Below are 21,674 nucleotides of genomic sequence, written 5' to 3'. Positions count from 1 at the left end.
AGTGCTATTATCCCATAATAGCCCAATCTTTTGTTGTCACAATTTCAGTCCTTGGAACTTTCAATACAGAATTACATGTAATTTACTTATCCGGATTTTTCACTTATCCGGACAATGCTTGGTCCCATCATGGCCGGATAAAAGAGGTTGGACTGTACTTTCTAATATTCTGAGTGTTGCATGAAAATGGAGACCAGTACACTGAGTACTATACTTTGATGGTTTTCAAGGAAGCTTCCAGAGCTCTGCTAGATTGTGCAATTTTTCTGTTAGCCTCTCAGGTTCCACAGAAAACACTAGATTGTGCAATTTTTCTATTAGCAGGAAAAAACAATAGTGTCTTTATTGGGGCCATTTGCAGCTTTAAATCCATCCTCGTTATATCAACAATTCGCACAAGTTAATCGTACAAATTTATTATAGAAAAATAAGAACATTAGAGCCTACATGGTAACATTGAAAATACAACACAATACTGGTAGGCTTAATATTTTAGAAATTCGAAGTCATTGAAGGATTCTGGCACCATGAAAATATCAAATGGGGTAAGGTTCACACAGGGGCTGACCGACCCATGCTCGCCTCCCCATGTACCCCCACCCGGATAAAGATAGAAAACCTATTCAGATACGGTGAAAATGTTCAATTTTGCCCCCTTCTTATTGTACAATTTGCCAACTCCTAGAAGGACCCCCCTTGGGCTTCCCCCACCATATTGTAAAATATGGCTGACAATCCACGCCGGGATGTTCAAAATCTTTCTGTTTATTTTTTTTATATTTGAGATGAAATTGAAAGTTGAACATCGACCACATCCATGATACCAATTTCCAATAATTTTCTTCATCAGCATAAAAATTCAAAGCCCTGTTACATTTCCATCCACATCTCCTCATAATATTAAGCATCACTAGTTTGACCCCAATAACACTACCTCCTCCTCCTCCCATATGCCAAAGTCATCTCATATTTGCCCTATTAAGTCAAATAATAAACCAAGTTAAAATTTCTCTCTTTGAGATGAAGAAAGGCCAAAGGATATTTCCAGGTGAGAACAGCTCAGAAAATGATCTGATGGCAAGTTGATGATATGTGACTGGAATACTGCATATGGCCCACAATGGCCTCATCCCAATGGTATAGTTCAATAACCTCAATGAAGCAATCGTAGTGCACAATTTGACCTCAAGTTGCAGAGTATGAGATTTTGTACCCAATTTTTCAAAGGTCATTCAATGAATGTACAAATGTATTGGGGATTAAAGAACTGTGCCCTGATAGATGAGTATGTTGTGGATCCAAGTGATATGGCTTGCTATACAATGTATTTTGTGGCAGTTTCATTCTAGCAAATTTTATGAATCGGCATGAAAATAAGAGGATACAGTCATGTCTTGCTAGACATGAAACTGAGAATATTAAAAAAATACATAGAAATATATTAATTTGATGAATAATTTTATGAGATTATGTTGAACAAGCAATAATTTTTGTGCAACCAAAAACTGAAATTGCGGAAAATTCAGTACATACAAGATAAACAGTAATCAGCGGGTCAGCATCCCGGGGTCAGCATTTAGGTGAAAATATTCAATATTTTGTCAAATGAATTGGATCACACCACAGTCACACTTAGAAATCAGAATTTTAAAAGAGAAGAAATGCATTCTGTATTTTAACAAATTACAAAGGTTTCATGATGTGAAAAAATAGCACTAAACAGTTTTTGTTTTGGTATTGGGAATTAAATGGTGTGGAAAGGTACCTTGTGTTTACACATACTTTGTCCATATTGGGGACTATGGTGATTTATTACTTACATGTATCTATAGAAGCTTATTATTTAGCAGTCACAATATCAGGTACATATTGGAACCTGAAGAAGGGATGTTTGGAAATAAACAATTTGTCATATTTATGACAAAAAAGTCTTATATAATGAAATTTGATTTTGCCACAGTTTGGTTTCAATATTATAGCTATTTGACTAGACACAATCTGATCGTACTAGATTGAAAACGAGATACATAAATACATCAGATACATACATGTTCAAACAAACGAAAGGAGCGAAAACAATTTAATATGTAAAAATAGCATAGCATGCCAACCATTTGGGCACTTGTATGGTATATGCCAGAACCAAAAACAACATGAAGAAAAAACAAGAACAGTATTTCCCCTAAACCCAGTAAAAGTTCTTGATGGAAAACCTTCAATAACACTGAATTTGAATCGATGCATTCCTGTTTTAATAAAACTGTAAGAAATCTGTTCTTTAAAACTAAGAGTTTGCTCCAATTCTTTATATCAATACAAAACATGTCATTGTTTTTTATTTAATTTATAATAATAAGCTAATCATTTGATAAAAATGCCCTCAGCAACTTGCATTTCATTGTATTTCTTTAAATGCAAATAAATTTTGTTCTCTTTTTTGTGAAAAGCACTCATTGAATTTCAGGAATAGCAATCTCTTACAGAGTTAGTAAAAAAATGTCAAAATTTGAGAAGAAATTAATTTTGAAGATTTCATGCGGGAAAACGTAGCATGTAATATATTTTTAGCTTAAGGGAGTTGTCACATAGTATTATATCGCTGACGTATGCATTGGGAGATGTTGTTAGAAATTTTTATTTCTGGTATTCGAGTGGATTTGTGCTTATATCTGCATTTAATCTCAGTAACGTTCAGATGGTGATTATGATTTTAAGCTTTTAATGCTCTTTACGAAGTTTTATCCAAATTAGCCACTTCTGAGATTTTTTTGAAGAAAATGGATAAGTAAATGTATAAGCATAAGAATTCTGCAACTAATGTATGACTTTGATTCTTTATACATTTATAGGCTGATAATGTTTCCAAATATGAGGTATTTTATTGTTATTTGCGTGTGGAGAGGATAAGTTCTTCAGTTTTGTTTTAGAATATGTGTGCAAAGAGTTAAATTTGACAACAATTGTCATAAAATCTACAGTAGGATCCACAGCATGCTCATCTATCAGGGGAACAGTTCTTAAACCCCAATACATTTGTACATTCATTGAATGACCTTTGAAGATTTGGGTACAAAAACTCATATTCTGCAACTTAGGTCAAATTTTGTACTATGATTATGTAATTGAGGTTATTGGACTATGTCATTGGGATGAGGCTCTTGTGGGTCATAGTGCTAGGGAGTATTGAAATGAATATTGGTAATCTGACAAAGTGGAAGACAAGTGTTAAGGTGGCATTGACTGAGAACCGTTCAAACTTGTACTTGATAATTTCAACATAAAATTGCAATACACGCTTTTCATTATGTTGTCTGGTTTGCTGGTTTAAACTACAATTTCAAAATTAGAGAATAAAAGATATCAGAATCAAATTGCGTGTATTCTTGACAAGACGCACCAACTGAATTTGAATTCTCAATAATATTACAATAAGCAACAACATGCATAAAAAGTCACAAGTAAGAGCTATAGTGGAGCACATTGTTTTGATTATTTTTTGCCACAAACCCTCCGATGTTGGGAAAATAATGTGGGAATTGTACAAATTTACAGGTGATTTTGTCATGATATTTAAAGCTAGGACAAATTATCTACTATCACACTCTAAAGTTTGTTCATTGTGTATTGATATAGAATGGCGTGCATGCTATTCCAACACGAGCATAAGTTGGGACTTTATTGATGGGTGTAGTAACAAAAACCTAACAATTTTCGCCTAATATAAACTGAACAAACTTTAGTTGATGTATAAGATGCATAGTTTGTATATAACTACTAAAATCCTGGCTCCATTCATTTTGAAAATGTCAAAATATTCATTAAAAAATGCTATCATCATCACCTTGACAGATTTATCATCTGTCTTCTTCAAGAGGTTGCTGACATCTGTTGAGAGGAAAAAGTGAAAATATGAACAATAAAGAGTTTATATCAAGTTGGGTTTTGAAGATTTTTCCAGTTGATCTATAATTTCCTCATCATTGGTAATGTATAGGATTTCACTGTAGTGCATGTACTGTACTCCTGGATGGAATCGAGAATGTGTTGATTTGGTGATGAAATATCAGGGGATTATATTCTTATGCAAAATCGGTAATTAAGAAATGTTGTTATGATCCAAATGTGATGGAAATTTTGTTATTATAAGATGAGCAAATCAAATCTGCATAATATTTTAATATTTGCAGATTTGATTTGCATTTGCATTTAAAAAATCTTGACAATTTAATGAACTTTGAAAATTTGGGTACAAAAACTCATACCCTGCCACTTGAGGTCAAATTTGGCACTATGATTGTTTAATTGAGGTTATTGAACTATGGCATTGGGATGAGGCCAGTGTGGTCCGTAGTATATGGATAGAAATCATTGTTGTCACTGGAAAGCCCATTATTTTCTGTAAATTTTGTTCCAAAATCTCATTTTCTCCAACAATGGAGATGAGGCCGTGTTACGCTGAGCCCTGGAATTACTGCTGATTGCCATTATCTTAACTCTCTCCATGCGGGTGTCGACTGCAGACAACAAATTTCACTTTTTTTTTTAATTCAAAAATTTTGGAATTGTAAATTTTCATGACCATATTTGGAATCAGCATGAAAAATGCATTAAAATTAATACAAACAAACCTAGTATTGGTTCAGTGGTTCTTAAGATAGCTCTTGATATTTTGATCAAATGTCTTGAAGCTTGGACTTTTTATGTTGAAGGCTTTATGGCTAGCATGCAGGGCATTAAGGAAAAGTCAGAGTAGGGTCTGGCTGTGACAGTTATTCTAAGCTGATTAGGGTACTGCAAATGTGTAGTGCTGTATCAGCCTTGTTAATTTACACTCCATCTTAATCATCTTGATTTTTTTTACTTTTTCAGATCAGTGCAATGATATTAGTTCAGAACTACAAAGAGTTGTGGACGACTTAGAAGTGTCAATTGAAGTACGGAAGAATAACTACCGCACACATATTGAAGATGCTAATAACTCAATAGAACAACATACATCGGCATCAGAACTGGTTGAGCAAAGAGCATTCGAGGTAAGGGAACATATCCACATACATAGGCGCCTATGCACAGACCCCCTACACACACACCCCCACACTCCAACATATTTCACAGGACCCTATAACATGGGATGTTAGATACCAACATTCCTCTGCTGTGTGGTGAGTTATCAACCCAAGTCATCCTGATGTGATCTGTAGGTACTGCAAAACTAGTGTGTGTTAAGTGTATGTTATAGGTCTTCATACTATCCTGGAACCCAATAACATGCATGTTAGAAAACATTGGCGGCGAGTTATAAACCCAAGTCGTCCTGATGTGATGTGATCTGTAGGTACTGAAAAACAAGTGTGTTAAGTTTACATACTATCCTGGAACCCAATAACATGGAAGTTAGAAAACATGTGTGCGGCGAGCTTTCAACCCGAGTCAACCTGACGTGATGTGATCAGTATGTACTGAAAACGAAATGTGTGTTAAGTCCTTATACTATATGTATGGATAGAGGAGGGTGGGGTGTACTTCAGTGCCTCAGAAGCTGTATGTCATGATTTTGGCCCAGTGAAAAGCAAATTTGGCGCATAATGAATTTGCAAATCTGTAATACAATTAGTCAAGTTGAAGAATTTTTGAGCCAAAATTTACCCAATTTAGGAATAAATGCTTCATTTTGGTGCACCCAATTCCCAGAGAGAGATTTTGCATTTCTGTTGCTAGGAAGAAGGCTAGGGTGGGCTCTAATATTTAGGTCCTTGGATCATTAAGATAGGCAAAGGTATGAAGGTTGACAGCAAATCCAAAATTATTACTACCTGCATCAAAAAACTTTTTCAAATGTTTTACTCATAATGCTCATTAGACCTTTGAAATCATCAAGTAACTGAGGTTGCCCTTGGAAGCATCTCAAGATAGGAGAGCTACTATCAAAGATCTGACACATATTAAATATTACATAAACACAGTGTTTAAATAGCAAGAGGTTGTTCTTGAATATACAATTTTGTTCAAACTCACATGAGGAGATACCTTTTAAAGTTCCTCTAAATTATTGTATCAAAAACAATTTTGCTTTATACAGGCTTGCAAAGAAATAGAAAGTCTTCACTTTGACTCCACCTTAACGGACCACTCAACGACAGCAACGCCCAATGGCACGAGTCACCATGGTAACCAGTTGAGGAGGAGAAATAGCTTGGAACAGGAGGTGGGCTTATTGAGAGAGGAGAACGACTCCTTGAATACCAACTTAAGAACCAAAGAAGAAGAGTTACAGAAGATAAAAGGCAATTTTATCACCATTAGAGATGAGAGAGATAAACTAAGAAGAAAGGTAAAGCTAAAAAAGTAATTGCATCATGAAAATCCATATACCTTGTACCTCATTTCAAGCTCTTTTTTACGTTCCAGAGACCCCATCAATTTCTTTTTTCCAAAACCGAACACCCGTTTGAAGTTATCTGAGCCTTCTGGCTAAATTTTCCTTCAAATTAACTTCAAATTTGAGCTGTAAGAACTTATTTCTGAGAAATGTTTGGAAATTTCTACTAAAAGGGCACTGAATGAAGCCGCATATTTAGGTCTGGAGACCCCATTTTATGTCCCCAAACTCTGGTCCGGAACCAGCATATTAATTTTTCTCAATTTGAGATATATAGGCAAATAGAATTGGACAAATTTAAAGAATTTAATTAGAAAATAATTATGTGCTCCTTATGATCATAGTTTCAAAACAAAAATTTACCTTGGAATTTTTTTAATTGGGTAGGAATTGAAGCTAGTATTATAGGGCAGATGTTGGTGGCCTTAACTCAAAAAGTTTGAAAATGTTGTTTAGGCGATGAAAAAAACCCAGCCTGTTCTATGGGCGTGCGGACCTTTCGAGCTGGGTCGGTCAGTCAGACCTTTTTTTTTTACCTTTTTTTTTTTTGAAATGATACCAAAACTCACCAAAATCTTTTAAAAAAATTTCAATTTGGGGAAATACCAACAATAACAAAAAATATCCATGAAATTTTTGAAATTTGGGTCGGCATTCATTTGTAATCTGGGTGGGTCGAGCCCATAGAACATCGTCATGCCTTATTATAAATAAAATATGTATGTATTAGCTTTGAAATTTTGGTCGGCATTCATTTGTAATCTGGGTCAGTCAAGCTCATAGAACATTGTTGCCTTATTGGCTTTTGCCTCTGACCTCTTCATTTTTTTCTTTATTTCATCTTCTTTCTACCAGGTTCGAGAGATAATGGTGCAGCATCAGAAACAAAATCAAAACACTCATTCGTCCACTAACAGTAACATAGGTAACGCACAGAAATCAACGTATAACACATCGTCCTCTTCCGAACAACTCAGCTCACCTAGTTACAGACCGTCAGCCTTCCCCGGTCTGCACAGCATCAACCCTAGCACGGGAGAAGTTAGTCAACCAAATAGCGAGAGGAGAAGTGAGGCACCCGTTGCCAAGGTTGCAGAAAGAGTCAAGTTAAAACCGTCCAGATCAGACAGCTCCAAGTCCAGTGGGGAAAGGCCTGTATATGGCTCAGAACTCAGTAATTCAGTAAGTGGACAGCTCTTGAATATGAGAGTAATGGTAAAAAAAACCTCCCCCCAGTGTTCTGTAAGCCTACTAACACCCGAAGCAGTGGGATAATGCTGATAATAACCTAATGCTCACCATACTAGCAGTCGCAGGGAGTGCTCGTTGCGACTGCCTTGTATGATGTGCACAAGCATTAGTTCCCATATATATAATTTGGGTTACCTCAAGTTTGGTAGTGATGTACGTGCATATTTCACTCGCAGAAGTATCGAATCAACACATAAAGTTAAACACGCTGAGTGTACATGCAGGCGTACAGGTTTGTCGCCACGCTTGTGGTGCAACTGCAAAAAAGCATTGACGTCACTACCAAACTGGAGGTGAACCAATTGGAGGATAGTGTCAGAACTGCTTGCATTTACTTTTGTGTTTCTATTGCTTGATTATCTATCAAAATTATGGTGTACAATGTGCAACTTATCACTTTGAATAATATGAAACCAAAGGAAGAAGTGTTTGACCTAATACTAAGCAGAAAAGTATTCCATAACTGGGTATTTTCAAGTTTACAGTACAGTAATACACATTCAACCAGACAGATAATACTTGCAGAGAAAAATATCTCCAATGTTTAAGAGTTACTTAATACATAAAGTTAATAGTTTGATCATAATTTATTCTGTTTATGTAGTACATGTAGTAAAACCTCAGTTGATCAGGGTTTGAACCTGGGACCCCTGGGTTTTGAAGACCAATGTTCTATATTTTTAATGCAGATCAATTACTAAAGCTTATATTAAAGGCCCTTTCAGTGATTTCACAGGAACATTTAAAAAAATGGAAATTTGTCAGAGTTGCTTAGAAATAAAGAATAAGTCTACAGAATTTCATTAAACCACTTTTCCCCTGAATACATCGACAAATTAGTCAAAAAACAGAAGTTTTAGAAAGGTTTTCTACTTCAACTCAGATCGACTCGAGAAAATCGAGATTTTCGTACAGTGCGCCAATTAATCGACTGGAAAACTTCCTAGTCCAGTGTTTCTAACACGGGGAAGTAGAGTCTAAATTGATTTAAAACAGACGCTTAATTTTGTAGTAGAAAACAAAATAAGCAATTAAAGGTCACCGAGGCAAACTAACGGTCAATTCAAATATGAAAAACAGTTAAAATTGTGTATTTTGTTTAAAATAGTAGCTACTGATGTAATAAGTAGTAGAAACAATACATAACACGTGTTGGTACGTGGAGAGTGAGCTTCTTTCGATCTCGAGTCGGACTTTTTGTACTGTCAGTATCAAAAGTCCAGAATCATGCAAATGCTTTATTTTGTCCAAAATACACGGCTTTCGACCGAACCACTAGCAGGCTATGTTAGCACATCTATGCCAATTACAAAGGTACCAAAATCTGAATTTTGATGATTTTTACGATCGTCCGGATGAGCAAATCACTGAATGGGCCTTTAATTTAGTTGAATATATATTTACAATTTGTGTAATATTTCAATCTTTCAGGTAACAAACCCCAAAGTAGCTGAACACTTAGCCCAATCCTTACAAGACTGTTCCAGTATGCAAGAAATCCTGCAGACACTCAACTCGCATGGACTCAGCATCCCAGAGAGCAAAGCACGCGAGTTTGAAGTAGAAATGGAGAGACTTAACAGCAAAATTGAGCATCTGAAATCACAAAATGACCTCTTGCAGTTGTCGTTGGAGGAAAGCAAATCCAATGCGGACAGATTAACGATGCTTGTAGGCAAATATGAGTCTAATAATACAGCATTACAATTGGCTGTGAACTATAGTGATCAAACTATTGAAGCTTATGAAGTATTACATGGATTGAGTGATAGTGAACAGCAGCTGATATTAGCTAATTGCAAAGCAGTGGGTGTAGGAGGACTTGGAATGGGTAAGTACCTGTAGTACAGGCATTGGAACCAAACTTTTGACCTTTCGAATGACCGTTGATGCATGATCGATACTAATATTTTAGTATCCATTGACCCACCCTGTACCCTAAGTTGCTTTCTCAGACACTTGCCTATCAGACCAATTATGCTATTCCAGTTGAAATCCATACACCCCCTAAACCCCAATGAAGACATGACCTTAATCTTCCACACGCAGAGTGTGAATTTCAAATGGGGTTACCAGAATGGGTGACTTTATTTGAAATCTATACCCCCTGTGTGGGCGATTAAGATCAAGTCTTCCATAGGGGGTGTATGGATTTCAACTGGAATGCATGTAGCCCAATCTATAGCATGGACATCTATCATAAAAAGCCTATGGAGCAACTCTCAATGTGTCCTTTCCCAGAGCTGGTGTCCCTCCCCTCCATCAGATGACTTGCACTAAAGCACTGACAAGGAAACTGGTTTTCTCCTTCAAACTGTGTGTTCTCCTTGTTTATAGTTCTATACTGAACAGCATAGGTGCAACACAAATGCAACAGGCATTTTGTGTATGCGTGATGTATGACACTTACTAAAATTACCAAAAAGTTCCTGCTTATTTGGTCCTGATTAAAATATAGTACATTTATTGAGCATTTTGTCAGATGACAAAGGCCATTATGGCAGCCTTGTTCAATTTGACAGTGATCCAGATTAGCCAGCTATGCATTTTAACCAAATGGTCACACAAAAAGTTTCTAAAATCAATCCCCAAATTGCTCTGGAACCCCAAAAGATTTTGAATGAAAAATGCACCCCACATTTAAAATTATTTGTCAAAATTTAAATTACGAGTTAACCAATGGTGATGTCAAAAAATAAGATATAAGCTACCCCTCCTCCTGCATATTGTGAGATATGATTGATGTCAAATTTATGATTGTTGTGAGTAGATGTGATAAAACTGCAAATGTTTTATATTAGGCTATCGATTTAGAATGAAAAAATATATCACACACTTAAATTAATTTTGTCAAAATTTTTAATTATGAGTTGTACCAGTGGTGATGTCAAAAATTAGGGTATAAGCTATCCCTCCTCCTGCATATGCTTGAGGGAGGGCGAGTTAGCGCAGCGGTAGTTCCCTCGCTTTGCACCACTGAGGTCCCGGGTTCAAGCCCCGGCGCGGCCCAAGGACTCATGTGCACTTGGTTTATCCTGATTCCATGCTCGCTCTTGCAGGTTTTCTCCGGGATCTCCGGTTTCCTCCTGCTTTCAAAAAATCGGTGATTAGTTGTTTGGTTATCAAAAACTTCCTTCACCCAAAGGAATTTGGGGAGCTGCACAGATAATTGGTGGATGTTACAATCTAAGTGCGGATAGGTCTGCGCCTGAGGTTCGGCTGCAACTGGCATAGATGATGCGATCTGATTGTGATGATTCACCATGGCAGCGAAATTACAGCGCTTTGAATCCTTCAAGATCTAGCTGGAAAAAGGCGCTATATAAATCCGAAATTTATTATTTATTATTAAGATGTCAATGTTGTGGTTGTTGTGAGTAGATGTGATAAAACTGCAAATATTTTATATTAGGCTATCGTCACCTTGCAGGAGAGAGCTCAGAAGGTTCCGGAGAAGACTCGGAAGAAGCCTCGCAGGTCTTGAAGAGAGTCCACGACAACAGGAAATCATCAGAGAACTTGGCCAAGTCCTTATTACAAAGACTAGACAGAAGTTGTGGTACCATGGTGTGCCATGTACCAGGGTGTACGCTACAACCGTGGGAAGATGTCTCATCGCATAGCCATACAAGGTACAAGCAGATTTCAAACCCGGCCCCCAACTCAACACCAAAGTTAATAAGCATGAGAATTACCAAATAGTGCGCTATTTAATTTGCACTGTCCGCGAAATTTGACTGTGAAATCGGCAAAATAGGGGGTATTTGATTTGCACTGTCCGCAAAAGGGGTACTTGGGAAAATCAGGTAATTTCATGTCAATATTTAGTGTCATTGAAAAGTGGTGTTTGAAATTCTAGTCATTGAAAACCACAAAAAAGGGGTTGTTTTTGGCCAAATTTTGTCCTTGATTTTGCATGAAAAGGGGGGTAAATTTGATGAAAAATCATTGCAAAGGGGGTCTTTGAAAAAGATTTGGTAACTCTCATGGTTACTAACTTTTGTGTTGAGTGGGGGGGTGTCGGGATTTCAAATTGATTATAAGGCTATTCCATTTGAAGTCCATATACCTTGTGGAAGATATGATTTTAATCTTCCACACAGGGTGTGTGGATTTCAAATGAATCTACCTGAATGGGTTACTCCATTTGAAATCTACATCCCTGTGCAGGAGATTAAGGTCATTTCTTCCATAGGGGGTGTATGGATTTCATCAGGAACAGCCCATAGTGAATGTGACCCATCGAGGACAATGTCCATTTTCAGATTTTTGTAGCATAATAAATTTCTTGAAATTGACTTTAATTTGATGTAAATGTCATCAAAATGTTACATAAAAAGGCAAGTTTTAAGTTCCTCCCGTAAGACTTTTTAAAATAAATCAAAAAGTCGTTGATGAATTCAAAAATTAATCAAGTTATTGGTAGCCTATTGTGTTTTGGACATGGTCCAATTTAAATTGTCACAAATCATTGCATTTAAGAAATAAAGGGTAATGCATGATCCTTTACACGAAAATAATGTGTCGAGGCAGTAAAAGCGTAAATAATGGGTGAGGCGAGCCGAACCCATTATTTAAACGCTTTTTACTGCCGAGGACACATTATTGGCGTGTAAAGGATAATGCTGCACCCTTTATTTCTATTCTATTACCACAAAATAGTGTGATTTAAAGAGAAAATATCAAATTTTTTGCCCAAATATTTCAAGTTGTTTACCTCAAGGTGGAGCGCATATGCGTAGCCAAACCGTATGCACATTCCAATAACACAACCTAACATTCCAATCTCCCCTATAAGCAGGTATGCACATACAATAACACACCCCTGACATTCCATTCTTCCCTACATAAGCAGGTGTGCTGTGCGCTCTGCTGTGCGCAAAGGCCAGATGATAGAAGAACATAAAGTTCGTTGCCCTTGACACTTTATCGCTAATTAATGGTCTGTCACGTGACGCATTTCAACAAATCACAGTGCGCGATTTTGAATAATGGGTCGTGGGGGTAATAGAATTGGTCATAATGGCTTATGTAAGAAAAAATGCAATTTTGAAAGTTGCAGTTATATCCATTCAATTCTCGAAAGCATGCGGAATATTCTATTCTTAACTCAAGATTACATTCTGCATGCTTTGTGAGAGTGTAACGGGCCCAAGACCAACTTTGAAAATGAAATCCTTTCTTACATAATAATCCATTTTACCCCAAGACAGAGAAATTGAAAACACTCGGACGCAAAATTTGCATGCATGTTGGCAATCAGACACGACAACCATTTATTGACTTTTGTTTAAGACCCGCACCAGTACCTACAACAAATAAACAAACAAACAAACAAACAAATTCTCAGCCGTATAATTGCCAAATATATAATAGGAGATTCTCTAATCGAGCGAATTACCCAACCCAAGACTCTAGCGAAACAACGACCAAAGGCGCAGAAAATCTCGTTTTAGCAAAACCAAATGTGATCCAAACTTGCCATCTGGTGGCCGCCACCCGAGGCTAAATTCTGAGCGTTTGACCCCAAACCCGTGGATTATTCATCAAATATCATGGCTGGAAACTCAACAATAAATTATGGTACTGGTGCATACAGATCCCACGCTCCCAAGTGGAATTCCTGAGACTCTTCAACAGGTGGTCTACCTGAAGTTACAAGGATCAAGTCTTAATGTTAGCATTCTATGACATATACATATATCATAATAAATAAATACAGAAAAGATAATTCAAAACCCAGCATTATTTTCTTTTGCTTACTGTGTGAAGTCTTTGACCTTATAAAAGACTACTTTACTGTTTTTGATGACACCGGACCTGTGCCTGCATGTAACAATACGATTGTCAATTCCTGTACATATATATAGTTTTGACGACTTACTTTCCCTCTTGAACTATCATTCTAAAAAGTTTGATACAGAACGATTATATAAATTTTATGTAGCAACATATTGAACACATGATCTAATTAAACAGTGTACATTGTAAATATGAAGATCTGAGAAAGGGAAATTAATTACAAGTCACATGTAATTTTAATGATCGGCGTCAACTCTTTATTCCTCCCTCCTTATCTACAGGGACCATAATTCTTGATTTTTCTTTTAAACTTACAGACAGTTAAATGCTTTAATTAGCTATTATTTAACACACTACCATGTAGTAGATAAAATATATCTGTATTTATACAGGTCATTATCTCATTACTGTCACACATAATTATATTTTACTTCCTTCTCACATGTCCACACAGGGCGCGGTGGGTGGGAAGATTTTTGTTGTTGTCGTGTCCAATACAAAACCAACAGTGAATAAATAACCACCTAACCACGCCCGAAACCCATGAAGGCGGTAAATCCCATTGGTTCCCGGTTGAGCCAAACAATACAAATTTATCTGCATGACAATGATTGACATCTGACCCGGTAAACAATAACATGGATTGGTCCATTTCTCAGCAAGGGTAAATTGAGTTTAACTTGTTGCACTGTGTTAAACTTTAGTAACAGAATGCAACGATGTCTGACACCTGGGTCTGACATTATAAATTTGACCTAATAAATTTGATAAAGTTTGCAACTTGTTTATTTTAACAGTAAAGATCATATGGATTGGATTTGAATTGTAAATCAGGATGTAATTCTAAGACAACTCGAAGATGTTGTCCTAATTTAGCTTGAACTGGCCACATATATTGAGGGTTCAAAGCCAGACTATGACCAGCTCTCATAAAATGGACATAAAGTTGGCTCCTTGCTTTGGTCTTCAAAAATCAATATTTCATCCACAATGTTTTCTGTTTTCTATTGAATTTTGTCATGATTAATGGACTGTATCTTGTATGGTGCCCTGGCTACTTTATGCTCATTTTGTGGGAGCAGGTGATTGTGAGTTGAGGCTTTCTGGCTCTCAACCCTTGAAATATGTATTGCGTCTAATTCACAATTCTGAGTTCTGAAAATGATCTCATAAAAATAAAGCCAAACACCCAAACTGATAAACTGCAATCTTTTGCACTATTGTAGTATTGTTCACAAATTTCTTTGTCAGAAGTTCAAAAATGTGTCAACTCTAATTTTTAAATAATTAATAAGTTTTTTTCTTTATGAATAATTTGTTCCTCAGTACAACAAGTTCAACAGCCAGTAGTTGTGACACAGAATTCAGCAAGGAAGATGAACAAAGATTAAGAGACTACATCTTACAGCTGAAGAATGACAGAGCAGCAGTACGGCTGACAGTGATGGAGTTAGAGAGTGTACATATCGACTCACTGAGTAACGAGAAAATGCCAAGTATGGATAACCAGAAATTGGATTTGGAGAATGCAGTGCTTATGCAGGAACTTACAGCAATGAAGGTAAGTTCCATTATTAGGCAAATTGAATCCCATTTGTACCACTGCCTTTCTTACAGAGCCCTGATTGGTTAATTACATGATATAATCATCTGAGTAACCAATCAAAATTGTGCTTTTAGATCTATCAGCAATTTGAAGCTATATCCCCATCAACCTCACTGACTATTCTTACTACATCTGATTGGCTCAATACATGATATAGTTCTTAGAGGTGGATATTTCATCTGTTATTGCTCCAATGGGAAGCGAATTAAAGAAATGTTAATGATAATAATGAAACAAACAAGTTTGTTTCCTGTAACTTGGCAAATCCCATTTTGGGAAACAAATTTAGGGTGTAGCATTCTTCAATCCAGAAATAAAGTAGATAGTTCATATTGTCATATGAAAATGCCTGACTTACTGCCATCAAACAAACAAACAAACAAACCATTTCTATATTATATGGGTGATATTAAATCAATTAAAATTGATCAAACAAGGGAAGAGGGACGTGGAAACATTCAAACATTACAAACTAGCGCCCAAGATCAAATTAATGATGACACAATCATAACATCTACAGATGATGAATCCTTTCCTCTTATCCAACTCAACAATGTATTCTTGTTTGAATGACACAAGGGAGAGACCCTGTGATAGGCCTCCTGTGAGTCAGGAAGCAGGTCTACACATGGTGATACATTGATGAATGTATCCTATGACTTGATGTGAATCTATATCTACAGACATGCAGGAGTGAATTTGGTTCTAGGCTATTCTACAAATGGCAAGAAGAAACAAGTTTATGATGAAACGAAAAGGAATTCTTGAAACAAGAGTCTTTATTGTTCTAGTAGAAACTTTGCCGAGGGTGTACCTACTTTGTTTGTTTGGTTTTTTTTATTTGTGTTATTGATCCTTTCATTCCAAAGTTGTGTAAATTAACTTAAAAAAAAAAGTATTATTAATGGTGATGCGATGATGAATTATCACATGGTCTGATGTAAATCTATAACTACAGACATGGAGGAGTGAATTTGATAGGGCTAAGTTTCAAATGACAAGAAGAAACAAGTTGATGGTTAAAGAGGCATGGTCCGATTTTTCATGTTCTGTTTTCTAGCTTAGATTGAGGCCTACCATCAAAACAATTCGTTTCCAAATTTTGAGTTGCATTTCTGCAGCGGTTTTGATATGAGAAGCAGAAACGTGTATAGCAATGCCCCATAGGATAGTACAAACACTTCTGGTGTGGTAACCACAAATTGCTATATTTTTGTTCACACCATTTAAGCAAAACATATCTTGGGCATTAAATTTCACCAGGGTAATGAAAAAAATATGAGCTTTCAGCTGATACCAAAATCTCAGTTTTGATGAATAAAAATGGGGGATGAGGCTGTCAATTTGGTCACGGAAATTTAAACTTAAATGAATTATTGAAACAAGTGTCTTTTATGCCCAAGCAGAAAATTTGCAGAGCATTAAAAAGGGGGACGGACAAATACAAACTTGGAAAATAAAATGCTCCTACCATTGGATGATTCTATTTATTTCCAATAGTTTAGACTATAGTTCAATATCTGTGGCACGTATTCTTGTTTGTCTATATGTTTGTTAATTCCATTTGGATTTATCCTTTCATTTCAAAGTTTCATAAGACAAATATTATTCTGAACTTCTGTATTTTCAGATTTATGAAACTATAGAATTACAAAGTTTTGGAATTGTAAGAGATAATGAAATTTACTTGAAATTGAAAATACAATTTGTTAAACAAATTTTTTATTTTCTTCTTGTAGGAAGAAAAAGCAGAGCTGAAAGCTCAGTACTACCTGTTGGAGAAAGAAAAGAAAGCCTTGGAATTAAAATTATCGTCAAGAGAAGCCCAGGAGAAAGCTTACCTTGTGCAGATAGATCATCTCAAATCAGAAGTACGGGAACAGCAATGGGCTGATATGAATGGGTCAAAAGGAAAAGACTTGTCTAAATTCTCAAAGGTAAGTTGTCAAACAAGATAAGAGATGGGGAAAGCATTGAACAACTAAACAAAACTGAAGTACAATATTTTGCAAAGGCCTTTCACACCTATTGTGTATAAAGATTTAGCGCATGCCTGTGTCACGCGATGTTACACAGATTGATGTGATGATGATGTGATTCAATTAGCCATTCAGAACCTAATTTCATGATTATGCTGTAAACTGCACCAAATCAGGCAGTGCGAAAGGTCTTTGCAAATAGGTGTAGAAGGCATCAGTGTCTGCAATGCTGTTTTTATGCATTGTCAAATGATCAACCACTTCAGCTTTATATGTAATGCAAAAAGGGATGGAAGTTGCAAGAAATTTGACAATATTTTGTTCCCGTAATGTTCTTAGGCTTCTATCAGTATTCCAAAGCTTAAAATCACCTTGCTGCGAGTTGTTATATAAAACCAACCACAGCTGGATCAGGAAGCTCCAGTTGTCAATTGTGGCTCAAAAAATTTAGTAACATACAATGCAACATTTGATCAGCTAAAAATGTGGGCATGACTTATTAATTCAGGTAAATCATGACACATTTTCTTCCCAAAGTGAGTCCTGTTCAAAATTAATGTCAATGTGGTAGAGATAGTTCTTGTTATATTACTAATAAAATGGATAGGGTGATATCTGATCGCCTCTACCTCTTGTTCTTGATTAATTAGGATCTTGACAACTTTTTATAGGTTTTCAGTGAAGCTTACCAGCACACAAATTTCTAAAAATTTGTTCTTACCCTTATACTTTTCCAGGAATACAATCAGAACCTACAGAGCAATACAGCCACACCTGCCATCACACTAGCAGAATTAAGTCATCTAGAGGACCCTAATATACCGGTAGACTTGGCAGAGATGATAAGGAGAGAAAAGAGGTTAAAATCTCGCATCCAAGAGTTAGTTGCTACACTAGAGAAGTTGCAAAAGAATTCTGAGTTAAGACATCAGCAGTCAGCGGAGTTTGTCGCTGATTTGAAGAGAGCGAATAGGTGAGTTAAAAAGAGGGATAAAACAAGTTTGTTTCCTGTAGGCCTTGCTTTTTTGCAATTGTACCACATTTGTTTTTACTTTATCAAAAATCCAGTAAAATATTTATATCATGCAAAACATCAAAAATAAAAAAGGAGGACGAAAAAGATTCAAAATCAATCAAATCATCTTCAATTTTTGTATGGAACTTGTTTTATAACTTTCTCTAATATAAAGTGTTAATCGCACAATTCTTTCAACAAATGCTTTCAAACATATTTTTACTGATATTTTTGTATTAAAAAAATTGAGGAAAAATTTAATTGGCTAATTTCTCTGAGACAAATGCACACCGCAAAACAAATGTATGCATTATACGTTCTTTTATTTGCCTGAACAATTTTCCATCCAACTAGAGGCAAAATAACTAATTCTTGTTCATGAGAGGATGTACCCCTGCATCAGCATACTTTTCATAGAATAACACGATCACACAACCTACATGGTTGAACCTTGACCTTGCCTAGCAACGACTGATTGGTCAGTTCTCAAAAGCTGTGTTTGCACTGTAAGCGCCGGTCTTTGCATAGTACGCTCAACGCAAATAACCTGTGTGTACCCAAGTAGGCTCTCATGATCGAGAATTAAATATTTTGCCTATAACATTATCTTGCCTACGCATAAATTGGTGTTTTACTGTTCAGATCACTAATAGACCTCTTTGTTTTGTTTTGTTCCATTACAGTGCACTTGTTACAGCATATGAAAAAGCCAAGAAGAAACACCAGAGTAGATTGAAGAAGTTAGAAGCACAGATGATAGCTATGGTAGAAAGACATGATACACAGGTAAACCTCATCTCCCAGGGCTTAATTCAGTAATATCCATTCAACATTGATAGCTCAAAAATTGACCTCCTGTGAAAGAGTATGAGTTTTTGTACCCAATATATCCAAAGGTCATCCTTTGAATGTACAAGCCTATTGAGGTTAAAGAACTGTGCACCAGTAGATTAGCATATTTGTGGTCTTAGTGTAAGTAATTCTGTCAATAGAATTTTTTTAATGAATTGTGTAATTGTGAAATACTGGAAGTTACTTCTTCCAACTTTGCGACATTGCTTATGTACTCCATAATTTGGAGCCACCAGACTTCATCAGACAACTGACCTACTGGACTGGTCATGTGATAAATGGCTTGGTATCGTCTTGATAGCCCGGTCCCATGCATGAGATCAGTTAAAGCGGAGTCCTCCTCTCTTGTTTAGTGACCAATTCAGCGGATCAGTTGCCCGATGAAGGATGGTGGTTCCAGATGCAACATCACAAAAGTTCACTTAATAGATTTATTTCCAATATTCTGTTTACAACTACTGGGTGAATAAGAACATTAACATTATCAATCATGAGAGAATGTGGTATAGTGGTTATAATACTTGCCTTTGGTACATGAGGTCTGGGGTTCAACCCCTGGTTGGGACAAGTGATAGGGTATTGACCAAAGAAGATAGTTTAAAATTCAGATTTCCACTTCCACAATGACCGGGGGGTGCATAAGTTTGGTTTGTGCACCGAGTAGGAATGTGCTTCTGAAAGTCTGGAAGTGGGACCCATATTTATACAAATTTTCACCTAAAATAGGCCCCATTTATATGCCAGAGGCACAGATTTTGGACCAATCTAACACAAATGTGGCAATTTTTCTCAAACTTTATGTATTATGTTTTAATTATTTAATTGGACTTGATACAGCTACATTACTTTACAGATCTGTTTTGTAAGGCCTCAGGGCCTCGCTCATCAGAAGGCCCTGAGGCCTTACAAAACAAATCTGTAAAGTAATGTAGCTGTATCAAGTCCAATTAATTAATTATTTAGTTCCCACTTTGGTTGAGCACTTTACCTTTGGATGATTTCAACCATCTTGGATGTATATCTTGTATTTATCTATGTATTATGTTTTAGGAAGCTTTGGCTCAAGATTCATGAAATTAGACCAATTTCTCAACCAATTTCAGTAAATTCTGATGAAATAATTAAACGAGCCAATTTTTACACAATTCAATATTTCAATGAAAAGAATATATGTTGTACCAATATTAACCTTTAATTGTTTGTTCTTATGTTTGTTTGCACCACAGGTGAGGATGTTGAAACAAAGAATAGCCTTGTTGGAAGAAGAAAACCACTCCGCAAGACCAACTCACAACGAAACCTCATTATAGAGGGCGCTTTTTGCTTGGCTCATCTAATCCAAAAAGAGTTCTTGGCCCAATGTGCATTTTTACTGATACAAATGAACCATTCTGTTGAATAATGGAAACATTATGCAAACTAATTGGAATATATGACCCAGCTTACTGAGGTCAGGTTGGGAAGTTCCAGTTGAAATCCGTACAGTCCCAATGGAAAGCATTATGTGTATCTTCCACACATAGGGAGTATGAATTTCAAAGGGGTTACTTGAATGTGCAACTCTATTTGAAATCTACACCCCCTGTATCAGAGATTAAGGGTATGTCTTCCATAGGGGGTGTATGGATTTCAACCAGAATAGCCCATTGTTATTAATCCATCTCTTTCTCAAGGTCCGCTAGAAAAAAGTAGCAATTCAATTGTAACTTCAAATTTGATTACGACACAGGATTACCATAATCATTGAACACGCATTAAAAATTCAAATTGACTAACTGTTTATACCAGGAAAAGTCATACTTCGGTAGTGACAAAGCCTAATTCAATTTGACTTAATGATGCTCCTGAGCATCATTCCATTGCAACTTTTGAAGTTGCACTTTAAGTGCACCTGTACCTGCATGTTTCCACTAGACTTGGCACTGAATTTGATGTCAAAATTGAATTGTGACTTTCTATTGTTAACAGGTGTAACATATACAAGTTTTTCTCAAGACAAGAAATTCTTAATTATTGGATTAAATGAGTCCAGCAAACTGGTCAGATGTATATTGCATTGTGAATAAAAATACAGATTTGTTTTCTATTTATTAACTTTGTGACCAGTTTACAACTTATATTGGGTGCTTATTATTATACAACCAAATCACAGCTCCTATAAAGTGATGAACATTGGGACAATACGTAACTTTGTGGATATCAAAATTCATTTTCTAGCAACAGATTCACCAGTCCTTCTTGATGGGCATCTTCACACCAACATTTCAAAAGCCATCCATTGTGTTAGTGATACTATACTTTATTCAGTTCATACAAGGCAAGAATTATAACATGGATTTTATACAGAATGGTGTACATGCAGTTGAGCGTAGCACTTATGAAAGGTGCACTTTGTGTATTGTGTGACTGTTACCTGCTTCTGTGAATTTACACAAGCGTAAGTTAGGACATTATTGACTTGCACAGAATCAAAAATGAACTCAATTTGATCTGTGATGAGTTGAATAAAATATAGTGTTTGATATTGACATGAAGAACAGGTGACTAAGAAGGTGGGCTCCATCATCTTGGTTCAGAGTGTGCAGGGCTCTCCATATCTCTTGGCTCAAGAATGTGGAGGGCTCTCCATATCTCTTGGCTCATTTTTGAGTGTGTAGGGCTCTCCATATCTCTTGGCTCGTGAATGTGCAGGGCTCTCCATATCTCTTGTCTCAGAGTGTGCAGGGCTCTCCATATCTCTTGGCTCAGAGTGTGCAGGGCTCTCCATATCTCTTGGTTCAGAGTGTGCAG

The 21,674-nt window shown here is 36.3% G+C and overlaps 1 protein-coding gene across 5 annotated transcripts in view; it reads left to right on the top strand.

The window, feature by feature from the left end:
* Positions 1–20,644, top strand: part of LOC140141894 (colorectal mutant cancer protein-like) — a 532,683-nt gene extending 512,039 nt beyond the window's left edge. For 3 of the 5 annotated variants that reach the window (XM_072163769.1, XM_072163770.1, XM_072163771.1), the window contains exons 5-14: positions 4,870–5,033; positions 6,080–6,331; positions 7,235–7,561; positions 9,062–9,461; positions 11,043–11,262; positions 14,759–14,993; positions 16,778–16,975; positions 17,755–17,990; positions 18,716–18,818; positions 20,111–20,641. In XM_072163769.1, the coding sequence (XP_072019870.1) occupies positions 4,870–5,033; positions 6,080–6,331; positions 7,235–7,561; positions 9,062–9,461; positions 11,043–11,262; positions 14,759–14,993; positions 16,778–16,975; positions 17,755–17,990; positions 18,716–18,818; positions 20,111–20,194 (2,219 nt within the window). In that variant the 3' untranslated portion in view covers positions 20,195–20,641. Of the gene's footprint in view, positions 1–4,869; positions 5,034–6,079; positions 6,332–7,234; positions 7,562–9,061; positions 9,462–11,042; positions 11,263–14,758; positions 14,994–16,777; positions 16,976–17,754; positions 17,991–18,715; positions 18,819–20,110 lie in introns of all 5 variants that reach the window. The other 2 variants (XM_072163768.1, XM_072163767.1) reach the window with 2 other exon arrangements.
* Positions 20,645–21,674: the final 1,030 nt, after the last annotated feature.

This window comes from Amphiura filiformis, chromosome 20, assembly GCF_039555335.1.
Source record: "Amphiura filiformis chromosome 20, Afil_fr2py, whole genome shotgun sequence".
In the NCBI taxonomy this organism is placed as follows: Eukaryota; Metazoa; Echinodermata; class Ophiuroidea; order Amphilepidida; family Amphiuridae; genus Amphiura; species Amphiura filiformis.
Note: the sequence above shows the minus strand (reverse complement) of the source record. Positions and strands in the feature narration are given on the sequence as shown.